General features: G+C 46.0%; 3 protein-coding genes across 3 annotated transcripts; all 3 read right to left on the bottom strand.

The window, feature by feature from the left end:
- Positions 1 to 1,195: 1,195 nt before the first annotated feature.
- On the bottom strand, positions 1,196 to 6,297 carry LOC311218993 (polymeric immunoglobulin receptor-like; the record flags this gene model as incomplete). Its single annotated transcript, XM_084301939.1, has 7 exons — positions 1,196 to 1,459; positions 1,758 to 1,810; positions 2,050 to 2,153; positions 2,886 to 2,940; positions 4,143 to 4,463; positions 5,217 to 5,570; positions 6,237 to 6,297. Coding segments are annotated over 7 exons (1,212 nt in total), but the record flags the coding sequence as incomplete, so codon positions are not given.
- A 1,728-nt stretch (positions 6,298 to 8,025) lies between these two features.
- Positions 8,026 to 12,220, bottom strand: LOC311218994 (triggering receptor expressed on myeloid cells 2-like; the record flags this gene model as incomplete). Its single annotated transcript, XM_084301940.1, is given in 5 exon segments — positions 8,026 to 8,199; positions 8,202 to 8,283; positions 8,791 to 8,845; positions 9,364 to 9,708; positions 12,166 to 12,220. Coding segments are annotated over 5 exon segments (696 nt in total). The 5' UTR covers positions 12,206 to 12,220.
- Positions 12,221 to 16,003: 3,783 nt separating this feature from the next.
- LOC311218912 (polymeric immunoglobulin receptor-like) lies at positions 16,004 to 20,144 on the bottom strand. The gene is made up of 7 exons (XM_084301811.1): positions 20,050 to 20,144; positions 19,297 to 19,644; positions 18,621 to 18,953; positions 18,082 to 18,157; positions 17,365 to 17,480; positions 16,910 to 16,959; positions 16,004 to 16,433 (listed from the first exon to the last, which is right to left on the bottom strand). Exons 1-7 carry the CDS (start codon positions 20,090 to 20,092, stop codon positions 16,251 to 16,253), a joined length of 1,149 nt encoding a protein of 382 aa, XP_084157937.1. The 5' UTR covers positions 20,093 to 20,144; the 3' UTR covers positions 16,004 to 16,250.
- Between the last annotated feature and the right edge of the window lie 1,804 nt (positions 20,145 to 21,948).

Genomic DNA, 21,948 nt, shown 5'->3' on the forward strand with positions numbered 1-21,948 from the left:
ACCTTAATGGTATGGTCCCCACACAAATGCTTTTGCTGTCTCAGAAATGACCCAAAACATAAGGGTGTCAGTCAGTAAGTCATTAGGCAGTTAGTGAAGGCAGTGGTGAGGAAGAAGGAAAAAAAAAAAGAAATAACTTAGCGAGAAGAGAAAACAGGAAGTCAGTATAGGAAGTGAAGAATGCAATCATCTAAGCCTGTTTAGGAAGGAAAAAAATGATTTTGTTAGCTATTATTTTATGTTATTTTAATTTTATTTTTTAGATAATTTGCAATAGAGAGACAAAATAATCTCAGATACAGTTGTAAAGAGCCTGATGTCCTGTAGCCACATCAGACCAGGCAACAGAAGTTCCTTCTTCTCTCCCCTCTCTTCTCTCCATCTCTCTGTCCTCAGAACTGGACAAGAACCCACAGGCAAGATGAAGTTTACATTTACATGATATGACTCATGGACATCTTTGCCTTTCCACGTTCCTTTTTTTCCATGCCACACAGTACCTAAGCTGGTGCTTCTTCCAATCTTAATATCAACAAGTTAAAGCCATTTTTATATCATATTCAGCACCTCTGGGCCCAACTCACGGGATTAAGATGAGAATCTTAGCTGAATTTTGGGATTTATCCATAATCCTTAGTGGATGTTTGTACACATCACTATGATAACAGAATTCAGTAACTTGATCAAAATATGTGTAATCCGTAAAATTCAGCAGATGCTTTACCACTTTGCTGATTTGGACCTAATAAGCATGGGCAGTAATTAACATTTTATGTGCAACTATTTATGTGAGTTGTTGAAGTTAAAACTCTAGAAGGAAGTGTCATGCCCCCATATCTCAAAGCCCATTGCTGGCTGTGGCACTGGATCTGTTGCCATGAGAGAGAATCTGTTTCCTGTATTTGGGTTTAGAGTCGTTCATTGTTTAAAAATAGAGCAATTTAGAGAAAGCAAATATACTACAGCCTTCCACTACATTTGCTTACTAATAGCTGAATTGTGATGCTGCACTACTGGAAAAGTGTGGTTATTTTTTCAGGGGAGGTTTGTGCATCCATGTGTCTCATCCTTTCAGCAGCTTTCAACTGGGCAATCCCGTGTGTACCCAGCTTCAGCAACCGGTTACAAATGGATTGTTTCTAAGCCCGGTTCAGCAAAATTCTGTGAATAAACCCAAGGCTTTGTGCTGCTTCATTTAGGTGGACCTGTTTTCCTCTTTCTCAATTCCAGAATGTGGAGCTGTGGCTCTGAAGAAAACAGTAGCGTATTCTACAGGTCCTGAGAAAGCTGAGTTCCCTGGTGGTTCTTCAAGGTGGAATAAAACTTTTGGTGAAGGCTGCACATTGACATATGTAACATCTTCAGGCTCTGGTTGAGTTTGGTGCCTTAAGACAGCATATGTTGTGCAGTCATTCTTATCCCCATCTGAACTTCTATTTGTATTTTTTCTTCCATCCTTCTGAAAAGAAATGAAGAGGTTTTTTTTCTGAGTATTGTAAACAAAAACTTGTAGAGGGGTTATGACTTAGCCAAATAACTGAGTCAGGTTGTGCCTGCTCTGCAGCCACATTTGGCAATCACAAACACAGACCGCTAGCTGCAGTCTGCTGGCTTGAGCGGATGCTACGTGTTCACTGTAGGATGTGTGGTATCGTGTGCTTTGTAATCGCCTTGAGTGGTAAGCACAGAGCCAGCGTCTTCACGTGACAGAGATCAAACAAAGCACCAAGAATGAGGGATTTTTGATGCTCTCTTACCTGCTGCACTCCTTTTCTGAAATCAGGATGTCTGCCAAAGTCCATCTCTTTTCCTGCCACAAATAAAAGAGTCTCCTTTGAGTGCAGAACCACACCTTTACCTTTTCATCGTAAAAATGATTGCCCTCTCTCTGCTGTCCCTGATGTAGCTCACATGTTGCATTTCTCTCAGCTTGGTCTTGTTTCTTCCCTTTGCAATGATACTACAACTAAACCTTACTGGCATTCAGGATGCTGGGAAACCAGGCCCTAGGGGCAGGGAAAAATAGAGAAGAGGATTAGAGAGCTTTACCTTCTCTTTTCCTTCTGATGTAGCTGGTGACAAGGAGTGTAACAATAGCAATCAGGGCAGTTGTAGCCAGGATGGAACTCAGCACCATGACAGCATAAAGAGTCCTGCAAGGAAAAGCGTGGTATCTCCATTACTATTTACAGCATGAGAGGTGATTAGGCTGATTTGGAAGGGGATTTTGTGTGTTGGAAAATGCAGTTTGGTTCCAGGATAAAAATTCAGCATGCTCTCTCTAAACAAGTTTGGTTCTGGGTGGCCAGTACTGGTCTACAGACACAAAGGATCCATCCCAGCTGTATTTTCTTTGGCACTTGGCAGGCCCAGGGCAAATTCAGAAGCTTGAAGTCTCTTCCTGCACTCAGTTGCAGTGCTACTAGAGCTCAAAGGCATCCCTCATCAGGATGCAGTTGCCCTTCTCATGATCTCTAATCAGGATCATTATGGGGGTCTCTTTTGATCAGGTCTGGTAATAACTCTCATCTAACATGCTGTGTTGTTTAGCTGGGGTTGGTCTTAGGCTGGTCTGCTTGCACCAGAGGCAGAATCATTGTAGCATTGCATGGGCCATATGGTTTTCCCTTTTAACCACGTAGAAAGGAAGGATGCAGTCAAAATGGGTATTGTCAGCAGAGGCCTCTCCTGGTGCTCCTGAAACCAATAGGAGACTTCTGCAGCTTTATACGGGGCTTGGGGAGGCTGGTCCAAACCCCGTGGCAGAGAAACGGAAGCCTACATGTGTGTGTGTGCGTGCAAGTTTCAGCAGTTTGTCACAGCACCCCTCAAATCCTGCACTGCCTCCAGAATGCTATGATTAGAGTCAGAATCTTTGCTTTTACCTCTTGTCCTTTTTGCTGGCATCTGTGGGGCTGGCATCCAGTTCCTGATTTTCCCCTTGAAATAAAGAAACAAAACACAAGAACAAGGTGATTTTCCCACATCAATCCATCCCTAGTGACTTTCTCTCATGCTGAAAAATCCTGCACTGCAGGCTGATAGGATGCTCCGGAGTTATTGCTTGTTTGTTACCCATGAAATTGTGCACAAGAATATTCCTCCTGTGCTATTTACCCACGGAAGAAGGTTTATTAATGCAGCAGTCACTGGAGTGGGATCATCCAGTTTGTCAAGAAGGATCTGGGAGTTTTGTTTAGGTTGTTCAGTAGTACTTTTTATCAATGAATCTAAATAAAAACATCAGGTGTAGGCCCAGCCAGACAGCTAGTAGCTAGCTGGACTGGAACAGACATCCTGTGAGTCCAGTTTTCTTCCCTTTTGGTTATAGTCCTCTGTTTGTTTTGTTTTGTTTTGTTTTTAATTCTTGTGAAATATTTCCTACTGCATTTCATCATGCCTTGGAAAACATACTTATATGATGACTATATCACGTGCAGAGGGGCAAAAGAGTTGTGGTTTCCGCTTCCCTTTTAAGTTTGGGTTCTGTGACAGATCAAAGGGAAAGGACAGCTACTGTTGGGGTTAAGTTTTGTAGAAGGGATAGGTAAGCCATAAAAATTCATACAATTTTAGAAAGTGATGAGTTGCAATTGAATGCTGTTAGAAAGGAAGCGTTTTAGAAAAAGAAAAAAAATTCTTGTTATCTTTTTCTTAAAAAAAGAAATCTTGTGGTTTCCCCTTCCCTACACATTTTTCACTTGTCAGAAAAATCAGATAGCTTCCACCAAGTATCTTCTGTTTTGCTGCTTTCTGCACCGGCTAAAAGCAGAAGAAGTAAAGTGTGAAAGCAAATAGAAAAGTTTATTAATGAACAGTGATAAAGAGGTGAACTCAGGTAGAAATTCAGGTAAGTGTTCAGATCTCTTGGAGTCTGTTTCATCTGCTGATGTGAATGTTAAATTTCATTAGTCAATGAAGCCAAACCAGACTGCCTCCCTCCCAAGAATTGGCTGCAATTTCTACCATTAGTATGTATCAAAAAAATCTGTGTAAGAAAGGAAATTCAGGAATTATCTGTGTCTCAGGAAATTTCAAGGCTCAGAAGAGAGCTCTTTAATGTTGAACTGGAGTCTTTCTTGTCAAGTACTAAGAAACTGCTGACTTTTAGAAGATCATCATTATTTCTTTCATTAACTCACCCAAAACTTCCAGCATGATCCTCTTCAGCAGTTTGTTTCTCCCCTGGAAATGGCTCTCGAGACGGTATTCTCCTGAGTCATTAAGTTGGAGATTTTTCAGCCACACTCTAATCATTTTCCATGAGAAGTCATTCGTCATTTCAGTCCTTCCTACTTTAATGATACTTTGATCAGTGTTAGCTCTGATAATAGGTTGACATGTAACTCGGGACACCATTTTGCACCACAGAAAATGTTGAAGCTTCCCGACGTTGATTGTCACAGAATAGGAGCAATGAAGGAACAGGGATTTCCCTTTTTCTGCAAATATTATTACAGGTTCTAAAGACAACAAAGTGATGATTCATTAGAGGGGTAAGAGACAGGAAAATGCAATCCCCACAACAGCACACATCACACCCAACAAAGGAGCAGAGCAAACACCAGCACAAAGAGAACTGGCAGACGTGGAAGTTAGCAGCCTTGGTATCAGGTTCCAGGGCTGTCATTGCTGTCAAATTCCCCGGGTGCTGTGACATGGAGCTACCTCTGTGCTGTGTTCAAATTTAGGAGGGTGTTGCTCCATCTCACAAGTCTTTTAACACCTTTAATAAGTCGGCTACTTGAGTTATCAAAGCCTATGTGAAAGATCTCTGTGACTGGAAAATGTTTTCAACAAAATGGAAGATCTTATACCAAAAAAAAAAAAAAAGCATTATGTTTTTTTTGTTTTCAACAACTTGTCTGAAATGTTTCTGCCCCAAACCTAAACCCATTTGTTTTTGATGAGTATAATCCCACAAAATTGTATTCATGGTTTTTGATAGTAATTTTTTAAACAATGATTTATTTCCCTTTGACTTTCTTTCCCTTTCCCTTTTTGATTTAATGTGGAAAAAAAAAATTCCTGGCCATTTCTGCCTCTAGATACATGCAGATACATATTGCATTTTCTTATTGCCCTCGATAATCTCTAGTGGACTCAGTGACCAGATACACCATACTTTGCTATGGAACAAAAACTGGAAATGAGGCGTCATTCTTGATTTATTTTGGCTGTCTCCCACCCAGTGCACTGTTGACCTCACAGCTCACCCGTAGGTGAAACCACCATCTGTATTCTTTGCAGCAAAATTTGCTTCAGATCTACCCAGACTCCACACTGGTATGTGCCAGAATCCTCTCGTCGAAGTGCTGCCATGCTAACAGAAAACCAGCCGCCTCCAAAGTCTTTCAGCTGAACAGGACGATACTGTGCACGGTTAGGATTAAGCCCTTCTTCTGAAGGGAATCTCGAGGGTAAGCCTGGACAATATTTTTCTGGTTGCTCCTTGCACCAGAATTTCTTCTTATGTAAATGCTTGTGCACATCATATGAACAGTTAGCTCTGAAGGTGTCTCCCTCTACTTGCAGAAACATGTGCGTGTCCTCTCCTGGCATGCATGATCCTTTCAAAAAAAATAAAAAATAAAAAGAAAATTGATGCTAGAACTAATGTCATCTTAGTATGTCACTTTTTCTTACGTTATACCACTAATACCGCTGGGACTGTGAGAAGAGTTATTTAACTCTGCAGTTTTGCATAAATAAACATCCATGCCTAGCCTAGAAAAAGGGTGCCGCTACCCTTTTTCCATTGTTATTCAGATTGTTCCTCTCTGTGGACTCAGTATTTATTGGCAGTAAGAAAGCAAACAGCAGCTAGCCTGTCTGACATTGCTCACAATACCTCATCCATCACGAATCTGGAGCAAGCAACACAGATTTCCCTCCCCATATGCTGGATGATTTCAGGCTAAGAATGCTTCAGTGGTGGGAGAGGAAGGTCTAAGAAGGTCAGAAATTGCCAGGTATCCCTCATAAAATTAATTTTTGGACAAACTAACAAACTACTGTAAAGAAAAAAGAGAAGCCAAAAGCTTGTATAATTAAAATAAGCACATTTCAGGCTGAATGTGTCCTCCCCTTGTAGTCCCTCATTGACATCTGGCAGTCTTATTCTGTGTCTGGCCGTAGATGGCCTGAATAAAAAGTGTAAATAAGAGTGTGCAATGCACACAACAGCACAGACAGTACCCTGTTCCCTGGAGAAATAAGAAGTCTCTGAGCCTTACCTGGTAGTGCCAGCAAGAGCAGCAGGGCTGGAAAACTGCCCATCCTCAAGTAGAAAGTGGTTTAGGGCACGGAGAAAAAAATTATCCCAGATCTTCTGATCTCACTGAGGAATTCTCTAGTGCTGGGGAACTTAACTTGCTTTGTCATTTACAGTCATCTGCTGCCTAGTGATGTTTCCAGTTTGGAGTCACTAACATCTTTTAACCACAATCTTAATATTACTTCCCATGTGGGAAGGCTGCACCATGTCTACTGGCTGCTTTTTTTGCTTTAAATATATTGTTTTCTAGATAGCCATATTTAGCAACCATGCTGTGTAGCTGGGAAATAAATGGATATTTTTGGTCTCTAGGGCCACCTTGACGTACTACAGAGCAGCTTTCAGTAGGACGTGTTCATTCTTCCTGCTGTTTTGCACTTAGATGCAAGACCTGCCAACCTGCCCCGGTGTCCTGGGGCACTTCTGTACACTATAAATGTGCCAGCATGTTCTAAGTGTTACCGTTTGGGCGATGTATTTTGAGTTGGGGTACTCCAGCATTTTATCATGAATCCACATTAAGTAAAATAATCAGTTTTTTATTTAGCTTTGTAGGCAATGCAAGGAAATACAGAAATATGTGGCCTTGGGTTTGGGGTGTTTGGGCAGTTAGATACAGCTTCATTTGGGGGAGTGATAAACAATGATCATGTTGGTAACATCCCTTTGAGAAAGTAGATGAAAGGCAGGGAGAAGCACAAAGAGTTCATGCTTTGAACATTTCACTTGAGAAATGAGGAAGCAGGCTCAGGGTTGTGCGTAGCCTTCACATCCCTTTCTGTTACATTCTGCAGTTTCGCATCTCTTTCCACACCAACTGTCCACTAAGCATCCATTCTGCCAGAGGAAATCTGTGGGAGCTGGTCACTTTGGGAAAAGAGAACCTGTAACCTCGCAGTACTGTGAAATAACATCACATTGACGGGTCTCAATCCAGACCCCAGTGGAATGATGCTGGAGATAAATTTCTGGAATAACTGCCTGGGTATGGAGCAGTTACTCGCAGTGACTAGAGGTGATAGCAAAGCACTGCATCGCCATGAGTATAGCAAAAAGGTCAGTCATTAGAGGGTGGAGTCTCAGTTACAAAACTAATTTCTAGACAATAATACTGGCTTTCAGTACAAACCACACACTTCTGATTATATTTCACGCTTCTGGAAGAAGCGTTCAGCAGTTTTGTAGAGGTACAGGACATGCTGAAAAAAGCTATTAGCTCTTCAATGAATCAAAAGTTCCTTGGGGAATTTTGACAGAACCACGTCTTAAAATTTTTACATTGTCTGTGTGTGCATTCATGAGTTCCACAAGAACACACAGTGGTTGAGCTGCATTACCTGAACTCCTGTTTATGTTCACTGGTATATCTGTACTTTTATTTACAACAAAGCATTGTCTGGCCTGGCACTGAGCTGGGGGAAAATGGAGCAGAGCTCTGTCAACTTTACTGTGTCTGGGGAAGCATCTCTGCACATAGGTAAGTCTTTGCTGGATCTCTTGACAAAAATATTTCATATTCCTCCTTCCCCCCAACCCCCAGTTCCATCTCCTTCCACCAGGTTCAGGTGTTGCTGGTAGCATCCTTTCACTTCAGTTGCGTTGGGAAAAGTTGGTCAGTGGCAATGAGAGAAGGTGACATGGTGACATTCCCTCTTTAGGGCGATAGGTCTGTCAATAGCTATGTCCCGTGGGTCATCCTTTTCTTTCTTACAGCAGGTGGCAAAGCTTTGCCGGAAAATGATTGATGTTCATTTCCCTGTCGATTGTCTTGGTTCAGCTCTAAGCAGCGCTCTCGAGGAGGAGCTGATTCCATCTCGTGCATGCTTTACGAGGTCACCAGGGAAAGGGAGGACCCGCTGTTCATTCAAGCTTGAGTTGTTCTCCTCTGTCTCTCTGTTTTTCCCACTCTTGCTAATGACAAAAAGATCAGCACGGCCACCACAAGCTTGACAGCCAGGAGTCCGCCAAAGACATAGAAGACAGTGAAGTCAGCTTCAGGATGGATGCTATGGGGAGCCATAAGCACAACAAAAAAAGGCTTAGCAAGGAGGGGGATGGTTCAACCTTTAAAAAAGTTCTTGTATCTTGGTAGTATAAAGTGCAAAGATGGTAGCATTTCATGTGACAAGCCCCGTGCCTGGGCATAGCAGAGCCTTGGGGGTTAGGACAACTATTATAAGTTTTAACTTTAAGATCTCACATATGAATAAATTATAGAATCATAGAATCTGTTTTAGGTGGAAAAGACCTGCAAGATCATCTAGTCCAATCTTTAACCTAGTATTGCCGAGTCTACCATTAAATTGTGATCTGCAGGATTTGTTTTGCCTGTCCCTGAAGCACTGCATTCCATTTAGAAACTACACAGCAGCTTTGAGAATTGTCATGGATTAGGAATAGGCAGAGAATATGCGTATGGCGGTATTCAGCTTCAAACAGAGGAGCAGATGCTAATCTAGTTTAGTCCTAGGAAAGTTAGAGTTCACGGCCTGAGAAAAAGTTTTATGGCTTACCTGGAGATGCTGTGAACAGCTCTAGGCTCCTCTGGCATTTGGGTTTCCAGGACAGCTGATGACAGAAACAGAATAGTTTAGTCTGCAAGTGTTTCTGCGTGATACCCGTTGGTTTCACAAAACCAGTGCCCCAGTTAGGCACAGGTAACCAAGATGAGACTGGACAATGAGCTGCATGCTAGGAGATTAATCTGGGTAACTATAGATGACGTGTGTTTCGATGATCTTGAGGTCTCTTCCAACCTAGAAATTCTGTGATTCTGTCACCATCCCTGGAAGTCTTTAAAAGACGTTTAGATGTAGAGCTTAGGGATATGGTTTAGTGGGGACTGTTAGCGTTAGGTTAGAGGTTGGACTCGATGATCTTGAGATCTCTTCCAACCTAGAAATTCTGTGATTCTGTGTTAGATGTCTGTAGTGGTTGCTGTAAATTAGAAACTAAAAAGAGACAGTGAAGCATGGTACTTCCTTAGGAAAGTAGATGTTTACCAAAATAAGGCCTTGACATCTGCAGACACGTGAAATTTAAGTTAAAACTCAGGAACTCATAAAACACAGAGCCTCAGGACCTACCTGTCAGCACTTTCACTTGCACCTTCTGTAAGGTGTTTGTTTCCCCCAAGAAGTCGGTCCGGCACTGGTACAGCCCAGCGTCCTGCTTCTTGAGTCGCTTCATGGTCACCGTCAGGACCCCTTTGTGGACGTCGTCACTGATGGCAGTGGTGCCGTTCCTGTTCTTCAGGAAGGGCAGCCAGAAGCGGTGGGCACTCACCACGTGTTGGCACTTGGTCTCATCGATCTGCTTGCACCAGCTCTTTTCTCTCCACCGCTGCTGCCGGGGGTTATAGGTACAATTGATAGATATGGTCCCCCCCTCCACTCCGTACACCAGGGTGACGTTGTCTGCAGCACAGGATGCTAGAAGGAGAAAGCGGTGAGCCACATCTCTTTTACAACTATTGCTTATCACCGTGTTTAGGCTAAACAAATGCCATTTCCCTCTTTTACAACTCTAATGATGACTGCTGCCAACTGTAGGGCTGGCTAACCTGTCTGCTTCCCTCATGAGAGTCTTGGTTCAGACTGTTGAAATATGTCAGTAGTGACCCTTTTGACCGGTGTGTCATCTGGCTCGTGCCAGGCAGCTCTTGGGGTAGGGACTGAGGTAACCGTTCCATTAATATTTCAGATTTTCTGAAGCTCAGCCAATTTTGGTCTTCATCTTCCCCTTCTGGCCCTGTGGTGACGGCTGTGGATTGCAGTCTGGAGCGCAACCACATCACGCTTGCTGTAGTCGTTGGGCTCCTGCCCATTAAGAGGAAGCAGTTGGCCAGCATGACTGGGGGATTAAAAATAAACTTGCATTTTCCTCTTGTTCTGAGGAGCATGAAGCTGGGTATTTAAGTAGATTGACTGGGCGCCAGGCAAACTGGCTTGGCTTTTAAGAGGTCTTTTCACAAGGCAAATCATCAAAACACGGCTTGACACAATAATGACCAGTTGTTTCTGAGTAACACTCAGATTTGTCCTGCTGTAACACCCCTACTTTGCAGCATCCGACCTGCCTACTTGAATACAGCTGCAGCAAGGTTCAAAGGTATAGATTCCACATATGTTCAGAAGTACGGATTTGGCTCCAGTGTGCACTCTGCTGTGGAAAAGGTCCTGTGCAGTAAATGCCCATGAAGATTACCCCAATTTTAAGGGCTTTACACAGCCAAAGGGAAGCAAAACAGCCTTGGTGGATGCTGGAAGTGATACCTACAAGTGCCCAGCTAGCTGTTTAGCAGGTTACTTCTTAATCCGAGTCCTGATTCCAGAGTCAGCAGATGTTTTCACCCTGTCTTTTAATATCCTTTTAATTTTAATCCTGTTGATAACTGATCTTCAGCTTCTTTTTATATATATATATATATTTTTTTTAATTTTATTTTTTTTGGCTTTAGTTCCTTATTTCTGATTTCCATTCCTCTTTGTGGTGGGCAAGGACAGAAGGGACCATCTTAACTATAAATAATTCTGGGGAAGAGTGCAGTGTGGTATTTATAAAAGTATTTGTATTTCTAGTGAAAAAGGCTGAGGCTTCTGTGAAACCATACGTAACACTAAAACAGAAGTAAATTTAAAAAAATAGGTCATTGTAAGGACTTTGAGCTGGCAGAGCCTTTTAATAATATGTCTTAAAATAATCATAAAAATTCTGAGTGAATTGTAAACTAAAAAAAAAGAACCACTGAAGGTCTTTCAGGCTTTCCTAGAAGAAAGCCTAAAAGTGGAGCTATGCTCTCCAATTATCTAGCACCTACAAGCCTTTATCCTGATATTTTGCTCCACTGGGTACTTCCAGTCAAGGTTTACCTCTCTCCATGCCCAGTCCAGTCCTGTGCAAGCCAACTAAACATGTTAACTCCCTCTCTTATTTCTCTTGTGGACCGTTCCTTGCCCCTCGTTCAGTTATCTTCAGTTCCTTGGCAGCCCCAGGTATTTCTCTTACTGACCAAAAACACCTCTGCAAAAATGTCTTGATCAGAGTCATGGCATTTAAAGATTTGCTGATGCCCCTGTGGAAAAACTGTGTCATTATCTTTTCAGCCAATTCTGCTGACAGGTCCTTTGCTTTTTGTTCTCCCTTGTTGCTTGCTTCCGGAAACAATATAGTGGACTTTTTTCCAAGTTCATTCAGATTTTTGTCATAATTGAGATAGGTTTCTGTGCTCCCAAAGCCTACATCTGTTACCTTTCTGTGCACTCTTTCAGATATCTAGCCTCTCCAGAATTTGGCTGCAGAGGGGATGCTTTGAGCTGGGAATACCAGCTAGATCCTGTGCCTGGTTTCTCATTGCAAGTGGACATTGCTGTCCAAGCTGAAAATAGAGACTAGGAGTGTTGCCCTCTACAAAGATGTTCTTCTTGGCTTATTGTGATGCCTAAGATTTCAGAGGAGAGGCCCCTGCTTCAATGAATTTTATTTTCCTCCTCTAGAACCACAGCTGCTGCATTTTACATTCAACCCCCTACGAATGCAAACAAGTAGGATTTTGCAGTTTCACTCTCAGAAGGCACATAAGACTCCTGTTATAACTCAAAAGGATCACTGCGAGAAAAGGTGAGTGCTTGGATCATTGCCGGCCCTTTGTTAAATTAAGAGAAAAGAGCAAACGTCAACCATAATAAGAGTTTTTATTGGTCTTCCGAAGAGCTGCATGCTACCACGAAGATACCTTTGCATCCAGAAGGAGCTACTGTATCTCATGGCCTGTGCAGTCTTTTCCTGTGGTATTATCAATAATCTTATGTGAGGCACAGATCTAAAGTTTACACCAGTCCTTTACCCTGCCCGTTAACTGAAACCCAAGGCTATGCATGCTTTCTTACCTGACAAAAGCAACAAGATGAGGTGCGTGAGCTTCTCCATGTCTGTCCAGCAGAGAAGCAGTAAAGAGATGAGTCTGGACAAAAGCAAAAAGGATTGTTGCCCAAGAGCAGCTTGCTTTTCCCCCCTCCTTGCTCTGCCGGAAGGAATGAGCACAGGAACTTGGCATCTTTTTCAGCCTGTGTATTGAGCAATTCGTCAGGGACGGGTATTTCTCTCACAAGCTGAAAATTCAGGCATCAGCATTGCCCACTCACCGCCAGAGTTTAGTCTAGACAGACCGAAAGAGAACATCATGTGATGGTCTCCAGCATTAGCAAACTGACTGGCTGCCCTTTTTTATTTTTTTGATTTATTTACTTGGAGATCTTCCATGCTAGTGCTGGTAAAGCCTTGCTTCCTAACTTACTGAAACTGGCAGATAAACATGCAGGTCTACCCATTAATAAACGTGCCTTCTTTTTCTTTCCTCTAGTTAGTGTTTAAGAAAATGGTAACTCATAGCACCTAAAAATTCTCTTACACATTCCAGCTCTTGTTCATTGTTGCTCCACTAAGCACAAATCTGGATTCTCTTTGATCAGAAGCAACTGTGAACCTGAAAATGTATTTCTTCCACTTGATTGTCTTCTACTATTACTCTTCTGCTGTTTGACCCATTGTAACTGACTGCAAGAATAGCAAATAGTTAGGGGAATTGTGGGCTGGATGATCCATTTCTGGAACCATTTTTCTTCCTTTCATGTCAAGATAAACATGGAAACCCTGACATTCTCAAAGAAAAAATCAGCTTCCCTGCTGCAGCTTTCGCAAGAGAAACCGATTGGAAAGCTGGATGTGACTGGCCTGTGAATAACGAGAGGTTCGGGCCCCTTTAATCTGCCACCTGTCTGTAGAGCTTGGTGCAGCTGAAAAAGTGCTGGGGCTTTTGGTCTTTTAGAGGAATTGAGCTGACGCCCAGCAAACTAATTTCTCATTGCTCACCAGATGACTGCTAAATAAAGACAGCAAATATATAATTTAGGGTATGCCCAGCAGAAACAGGGAAGTAATGGTATCCAAGGCCCTGATGAGCTTTCCCATGAAACCTCACATGCATTTCTGGTCCTCCGTGACTTTAGAAGAAGCCACTGGATCTTGCTTTCCATGCTGTAGCAAAAGTAAAAAAATAAAAAATAATAAAGAGTGCTGGAAGTAGGCATGCTGGTTTTCTCTGGCAGCACTGGTGAATAAGCTGGGGAGAGCTGTTAAAAGTACAGCACAGTGCTGCAGAAGCACAGAGCAAGGTCTGAGTCTGGCTGGTTCATGGATTCCTGCAGAGATGCAAAGATGTCTCATAACAGTGAAGGGTAGAGACCAAGTGCATGGGAAATACATGTTTGATAACTTATGGCGAGGTTATTCAGGATAACAGGGGGTGATCAGGTCTCTGCCAGTTCAGTGTTCCTTTGGCAACTCCTGGAAATTGCCAACCTGTATCAGAGCTACACTGGAGATCCATAAATAAATTACATGTTTGACTCACTTGGACATTTACATCAGTAAATAATCCACTCTTAAAGTACTGTCACTTCCCTTCTGTTATATCACCTGATGTTGAGAACAGCCCTCTTCTGCTTCTTCCTCTATTGTCTTTGTCATACTTCCTGCAACTTCTTTGCTCAGCCTACCAGTTTCTTGCTCTGTGCAACTGTCTGTACAAGACCTTCCTCATAGCTATATCAGGGCTCATCTTTGCAGCTGGCAGAGCAAGACAAATTCTGTTCAAAAACACCCCAGTGCCCTCTCCATTCCTCTAATGTAGTACCGCATGTTGTTCCCTTCCTTCCTTTCTGCAGAAACACGCATCTTGGTGGTCATTTCCTGGCACCCTGACCTCAGCGTTTGACACGGTCTCCCACAGTATTCTCCTGGAGAAGCTGGCAGCCCGTGGCTTGGTCAGGTACACTGTGCTGGGTTAAAAATTGTTTGGATGGCCAGGCCCAGAGAGTGGTGGTGAATGGAGTGAAATCCTGCTGGTGACAGGTCACAAGTGGTGTTCCCCAGGGGTTGGTGTTGGGGCCCATTCTCTTTAATATTGTTATTGATGATTTGGGTGAGGGAATTGACTGCACCCTCGGTAAGTTTACAGATGACACCAAGTTGAGGGGAAGTGTCGACCTGCCAGAGGGTAGGGAGGCCCTGCAGAGGGACCTGGACAGGTTGGGTCAATGGGCAGAGGCCAATGGGATGAGGTTCAACATGGCTAAGTGCTGGATCCTGCACTTTGGCCACAACGACCCCATGCAAGGCTACAGGCTTGGGGGAGAGTGGCTGGAAAGCTGTGCAGAGGAAAAGGATCTGGGGGTGCTGACTGATGCTCTCCTGAACATGAGCCAGCAGTGTGCCCAGGTGGCCAAGGGGGCCAACGTCTGGGCTGGAGAAGAGGAGGCTCAGGGCAGAGCTCATTGCTCTCTACAACTACCTGAAAGGAAGGTGTGGGGAGCTGGAGGTCAGCCTCTTCTCACAGATAACCAGTGATAGGACCAAAGGGAATGGCCTCAAGTTGCAACAGGGGAAGTTCAGGTGGGAAATGAGGAGACATTTCTTCTCAGAAAGAGTGGTCAGGCATTGGGAGGGGTTGCCCAGGGCGGTGGTGGAGTCACTGTCCCTGGGGATGTTCAAGGAGAGGTTGGACGTGGTGCTTGGGGATGTGGTTTAGTGGGTGACATTGGTGGTAGGGTTATGGTTGGACCAGATGGTCTTGAAGGTCTTTTTCAACATTAATGATTCTGTGATTCTGTGTTCTCCCTACTTGTCTTTATTCTACACTGCTTTGGTTTAAGCAGGCAGTGGGTGAGGAACAGAGGCTGTAGAACAGCAGACCAGCCAGAAGTTTTTAAACAGAGTAAAGAGTCTCCAGTTAGGACATGGTGCAAGGATGGGGTAGTCTGCACAAGCTACACATGGAAAGCCGTAACTGTAACTTCACATTTCACCTGTTCCTTCATTCTGTTTTCAGCGTACAGGCCTCAGAGACTCCATAAATATGCTGTAGCTGCAGATGACCATGACAGCAAATTCAGCCCTCGAGCTGGGAAATAACTGAGTTGTCTAGAGGATATAGTGTTGAAGGCTCTCATGAATGTAATCCACACACTGAATCCACCCCAGAACCCTCTGCACTCCATAAAGGGATGTTTGTACTTGCACTCAGTAGTGATATCACCCTCACTATTCCCCCCTACACGAAATCCAGCATGCATGCTCTTCTTGATCAACATCTAGATATTTGGCTTTAGTTTGAAAGCCTTTTACCATCTTAATTACTACCTAAGCAGACTGGTAAGTATAGGCTATACAGGGATTTGCATAAAGTATCAAAAAGTATATGTATTGTATATATGCATCACTATTTTTTTAGCTGGAAGACCTACTACTGTTCATATTTACATAGCAGAGCCTTCAGTTTGCAAACTTGCAATGCAGTATTTCGGCTTGTTGAAGTACTCAAGCTACTTGCCATCAGGCAGATGTTGGTTCTGCTTAGTCCTATATTCCAGAGCTCAAATCCCCCACCCATAACATGGCAAATGAACCCAATGGCAGCAAGGTGAGAGTTTAATCCTAGAACATTGGAATAAGTTTGCGTGGCCATAATAACCGAACCCTTGGGAGTGGGATAGAGCTTCTACCAGTGAATATAGTTGAAATACCAAACCCACCCATGGCCAGGCAGATACTGCTCTTTTTCAAAAGGATACTCCTCCACACCTGCCTCTCCATAAGAGTCTGCATTTTAATAGAATCAAAAAAAAGCAAATGTGCAAGGGATCCTGAGAATTAACCAGCACCTCTGTCTGGCCTGAGAGAATCTGCATACTTGTGACAAAATTCTCTACTGGCTTCTAATAGGAGAGAGGTCTTAGAATGTATAGGCAACATACACATGACAGCAAAACTGTAGCTCTTTCCCCAGTGTCCATGCACACATTTTCTACTCCACATTCCCACTTTCTATTCCAGTTCTTTTTCCAGTCCTTTCCTCCTGTTGCTGGATTGTTGTGGGGTTCTGTGCTTCTTCTTCTTTTTTTTTTTTTTTTTCCCATTAACTGCGTGCAATGATAGCATATTCCACATTTTCATCTTTGGGGTTCTTGGGAGCCTGATCTGGTTCAACGTTACAGTAGAGAGGTTCCTCAGGGCTGTGTTGGGATTTAAAGTCCAGGGTAACATATTTTAGGTCTTTGCTGTCATCCTTGGGAGTTTCCATTCTTTCAGTGCTCTCAAGCTATGAAAAGAAAGGGTAAACAACTGTCAGCATGATTCAGCACCAAGACACAGCTGTTATCAAGGGAACGAGATTTTCCTAGGGTAAAGGAGAAGTCATGTAAAATGTTACCTTTGGTCATGACAGAGGTGAAAGGACAGAAAATTCTTTCCTTCATCTCCTCTCCTTGATATTTGTTACAACCTCATCTTCTAGCCTTGCTTTCTAGTTTTTGAGTCATTTCTCAGAAATTACTATAATTTGCTCCACCGTGTTTGGTTTTGTTTGTTTTGTTTTCCCCAGTGGAGTTACCTTCCATTGCCCTCTTTCTTTCCATCTAGCAACATTCCTTTCTCTGGTGACATTAAATGCCATTTCCCCTAATGCTCACAGCCAAAAGTGAGCACGAAGGCCCTCATCCCATGTGTCAGCCAGCTCCTTACAGATTATTGGTAAGGGATTTAGGTGCTGTGTGGGAAATCAGTCACTTTCCTTACCTGCGTTGTGTCCTCTGGTTTGTCATAGATGTCCTCTGCTTGCCTGTTACCTTTGCAAAGAACCATAACCATAGGTTTTAGAAACAGAGAAATCTGTGACAATGCATGGGTATTGTCTGTGCTACAAGAGTTTGGGGAAAGGCTTTGGGACTGCCGAGTGAATGAAGCGATGGGTGTGCCAATGGGACCGATCTACCCCGAATCTGGTGAACACTTTGCCCCCGCTTTACTTCTCTGAAATGTTAGGACACGTTCTGTGCATGTCTGGAGGAACGTGGCTTTGACTCACTGTGAGAGGAGGTCACAACAAGGAGCCCCCCCTTGAGGCTTCCCAGGCTGTGCATGCCTTATCTTCTCCAGGGCACAGTGAGTTGAGAGTAAGCTCACTTGGAATGGAAAAATGATGGTCAAAGAAAGACAGAATAGAAAATGAGGCGTCACTGGTTTCCACATACCTCTTCTCTTCAGCTTTCTGCGGTGCCTGATGCACAATGTTATCAAGATAATAACTACCGGGATGAGCAGGAAGTACAGGACCGTGGATATTATGATGTAGGTGCTTACACCTTGGCTAAAGCAGGAAGAGCAAAGGAGTTACCAGTGTTAGATAACAGCACGGTATGATGCTGGCATAGCCCATTACCAAACGGGAATCAAAAAAAGGGGCAGGAATAGCTTTCATGTACTTGGAAGGAGGGGATCAGGATGTACATCAGGATGTAAATCCCTTACATTTAACAGCCTGGCAAATGATGAATGAAATACTAGCCAAGTATTACTTCACTGTTAACTATTCATGGACAGGAATAAACAAAGTCAAGACAGGCTTTGGGACAGAAACTGAGGGTTCCTATTTCTGCAAAGAGAACACCCCAAAGAGTTAGGTAGGCAACTACATTTTTAGGAAGCTAGGAGATGATTTCATCTGTCCACTTCTCCCTTTGTAATTAGGCACTGGACAAGAACTGGAAGAGGAGAGGTCGTCCACTGTAAGGATGCCTGTCCCACCCAGCTCCTCTGTAAGCGGGATTCTTTTCAATGCCCAGAGACTGCCAACCACAGGAAGACTGGACTGTCATGCACAGGACATCAGCAACTCTTGTCTGTGTTACAGCTCAGAGGCTTTTCGGTGTTGGCTTTTTTTTTTTTTTTTTTTTTTTTTGTGGCCTTACCCTGCTAGTGTGCTGTTACCAGGAGGGTGATTTTCACTGGTGGCTCTAGTGACTGACAACGTTGTTGCAGCTGGTCCTGCAATCACAAAGAAGAGAAGAACAATTACTGGGCTGTTGTGCATCCCCCATCTGAGTGTCCCTGCCATTGCTACCATGGGTGTAACTCTGGGCATGCTTTCACAGACAACATAGATGAGGCGCCCAGGCTGTGTCCCATGTCTTCGGGAGCTCCCGGGAGCAGGCGAAGTAACAGAAGGATGGAAAGGTGGGAGGGAGAGGCAAGGAGCTGCAGAGGAGCCCTGCTCCATGAACCCAGCCCAGGACGTGGCAGAAGTGCTGGAAGTGCAGGCAGAAAAGCTCCCTGGCAGAGATCTGCAGGTAGCCCGGAGGTCTTAAAAGCCCTATACAGAAGCAGACAGAAGCTTGTGCAGACAGAGAGACAGAGATGGAGAGAGAGTCAGGTTCTTGGTGGTGGGGCACAGGTCAGGAAGAAGAGCAAGCAGGGGAGGTGGGGCCGAAATCTGCCAGCAGGTACTCACGCTTGGCCACAGAGAGCCGGACCTCCATTATCCGGGTGAATGGAATGGATGTGTAGGGCCTGTAGAATGCACACCAGTACATCCCGGAGTCCTGTGCCTGCAGCTTCTCCATGGTGATGGTGATGGTCCTATTCTGGGTGTCATCCTGGATCCAGGCTCTGTCTTTCTGGCCATTGTTGGTACCCCATAAGTAATTGGTATCTGTGCTCACCACGAGATCATATGTGCCAGTCTGACCTACAGCTCGGCACCAGGCTTTTCTTTTGGAGCGGTAACCCGGGTCATGGTACGGGCACTGCACAGAGAGACTGTCCAACTCCAGCTTGTGAAACTCTGCAGAACAAAAAACCCAGTGTCTGACCCGCAATCTGGGGCATGAGGGGATCCATCTCCCGGCACAATTCAGGCACCTGGGCCAGGCTGTAGCCGTCAGCCCGGGCAGGGCACTTTGGGCAGGGCCACAGGGAGCCGTGAGCCTCAGGGCCAGCGGGATCTGCAGGGCTCCTTCACCCCGTGCTCTGTGAGCAGGGAAGGCAGTGAGCAAGGGGGTTAGGGTGAGGTCTGATGGATGGGGTCAGGGGAAGCTGCTCACTGTGTGCGGGAGAAGGATGGAGCGAGGCAGCAGTGACGTTGCCTCCTGACAGGACTGGAATTTGCACGGGGAAAAGGTACTCACCCTTGAAAACAGTCAGCGAGATCCTCTTCAGAAAAACATATCTGTCCCTGCCATTCCAATAAGCACAGAAATATGTGCCTGAATCCTCTACCCGTAGGTCAGTCATGGTGATGGAAAAATTCCTGTGTATGGGGTCAACCTGTATGGTAACGTGCCCCTCTCTAGCCCGTTCTGTGTACGCGTATGTTCTTGTGCTGATTATTTCCACTTGAGGCTGACATCCTTGATCTGTCCAGCGGCACCACGACTTCAGTTGCCGGTACTCATCCTCTGCTAGGTAAGGACACAGCACAGAGAGGTTGCTTCCTTCGCGCTGGCTCAGCTCCTCATCTGCTTGGGCTTGGAGACCTGCGAATACCAGAAGTGGTGAGGGAGAGGGGAGCTGGTGCAGGGCTGTTGTGGGCTGTGAGCCTGGAGGAGCCAGGTGTGGGGTGTTCTGAAGTGGGGCTTGTCCTTCCCTTCCCTTCCCTTCCCTTCCCTTCCCTTCCCTTCCCTTCCCTTCCCTTCCCTTCCCTTCCCTTCCCTTCCCTTCCCTTCCCTTCCCTTCCCTTCCCTTCCCTTCCCTTCCCTTCCCTTCCCTTCCCTTCCCTTCCCTTCCCTTCCCTTCCCTTCCCTTCCCTTCCCTTCCCTACCCTTCTCCCCAGGACAGCCGGTATCGGTATCGCTGTCCCACCACTGCAGGGCCCTGCAGGCAGCAGGACTGGGGACGGGTGTCCCATGGGAAGCCCCAGCCATGCCCAGCCCTCCTCGTACCTGGGAAGCAGAGCGGCAGCAGGAGGACGACTCGCAGCTCCATGGCCTCCTCAAGCACAGGGCAGGGGCATTGCCAGGGGCTGCCCAATGCACCCCGTTACAACGCGTCTGCCCGGTGAGCCCTCCTGCCTCCCACTGACGCCGCTGGAGGAAGTGCCTGAGGTCTTGCCTTCCCACGGAAGTCCTTCACCATGTTTTGCAAGGCCACCGAATAACAAGAGCAGCTATGGGTGCGTTAGGGGAAGTGGCCGGGAGCAGAGCACAGCCCATCCTGACGCCAGGGGCACATTGCTGCTCTCCCTTGGCCGTTGTCACGCTCTGCCCTCATGCCAGTGGCAACGGGTCACTCCTTTGGCATTTCCAAGGCTTGGGAGATGGGGCAGATCCTTTGCTGTGGCCCTGCCCTTCCCTCTGTGCTCCCCAGGTGCCCCCTGCCCAGGCCCTTGCCCAAAGTCCCCTCAAGGCGTGGTGGCAGAGAGGCCAGGCTCTGTGTGCAGGGAGCCTCCTCCCCATGCCATGCCTCCTGCAGCTCTCCTCCACCACAGCCAGTCCCCTCATGCCCATGCCGTGCCTGGCACCGAGCCCGTGGGCTGCCTGCCCGCGGTGTGCCAAGCTTGAGCAACCAAACGGAGCCACTGGGCTTTTGCACAGTTTATTGGACGTGGAACAACCGCACAGGGCCCTGGTGCGGGGGCCCATGGGGAAGTCCTGAGGGTTTGCAGGAAAGTGAGGGAAGTGTGGGCGCTCTGTGGTGAGGCCGTGCTTGCTGCAGCGGCTCTGAGGCAAGAAGTGGCGACATGCTGCCCCTGGCAGAGCTGGCGGACTGGTGGCAGAGCCCAGCCTGGGCCGCGTGGCAGGTTTGCCAGAAGTGGGCTGCTTTCTGCCCTGAGGAGCCCCAGGGGGGAAAGCGGGGCTTGGTTCAAGTGGGAGGCCAGCCTGGGTTCTCTGGAGCTCACGGGCAACAGCTTGCAGGTTGGGATTTCCCTCTGGACATATCTCCAGGCTTAGAAACAGAGATCCTTTTGGTCCCAGGTCTGCCGTCAGCTCCTTTCCTCCTCAGGCAGCTGTCCAGGGCTGCCTTCTGCTGCCCTGCGTTTGTGAAAGAAAGAGGGAGGCAAGCTCCTCAGTGACATCGGCCCATGGAGAGAAGCGTATGGAGGAGGGCTGCTCATTCTTTCTGGAGCATTAAGTGACCGCATCACGCCTCTCGCTCCCCAGTTCGGAGCAGTGGACAAACAGCACGTGCAAGAGCCACCCTGGGGCTTCTCTGGAGCCCAGGTGTGCTTTTGCCATTGTGGGTGTGTGGTTACCTCTTTTCTGCAGCGTCCCCTTCTCTGAAGAAAAACGAGGAGCAAGATGACCAGCACCTTATTGATGAAGAATCCTAGGAGGGCCCAAAGGGTGAAGCTCCATAAGCTGTCAAGGAAACAGAAAGGAAAGGGAGCAGATCAGCCCATGGAAGAGAAAAGGCCTTCACCCAGAAGGAGATGCTGTCCTTCGTCCTTCCTTCTCAGTATCTGTATCAACGACACAGCCAGTGGGACCGAGCACACCCTCTGCAAGGCTGCAGATGACACCAAGCTGGGTGGTGCAGTCCATACAGCAGAAGGAAGGCATGCCATCCAAAGGGACCTGGGCAGGCTGGAGGAGTGGGCCCACGTGAACCTGATGAGGTTCAACAAGTCCAGGTGCAAGGTGCTGCACTTGGGCTGGGGCAATCCCGGACATGAGAACCGGCTGGGAGAAGAACTCACTGAGAGCAGCCCTGGGGAGAACGACTTGGGGTTCAGGTGGGTGAAAAGCTCGACATGAGCCAGCAGTGAGCTTGCAGCCTGGAAGGCCAACTGCATCCTGGGCTGCATCACCACAGGAGCAGAGGAGGGAGGGGATGGTTCCCCT

This window comes from Netta rufina, assembly GCF_964035555.1.
Source record: "Netta rufina genome assembly, chromosome: 26".
In the NCBI taxonomy this organism is placed as follows: domain Eukaryota; kingdom Metazoa; phylum Chordata; class Aves; order Anseriformes; family Anatidae; genus Netta; species Netta rufina.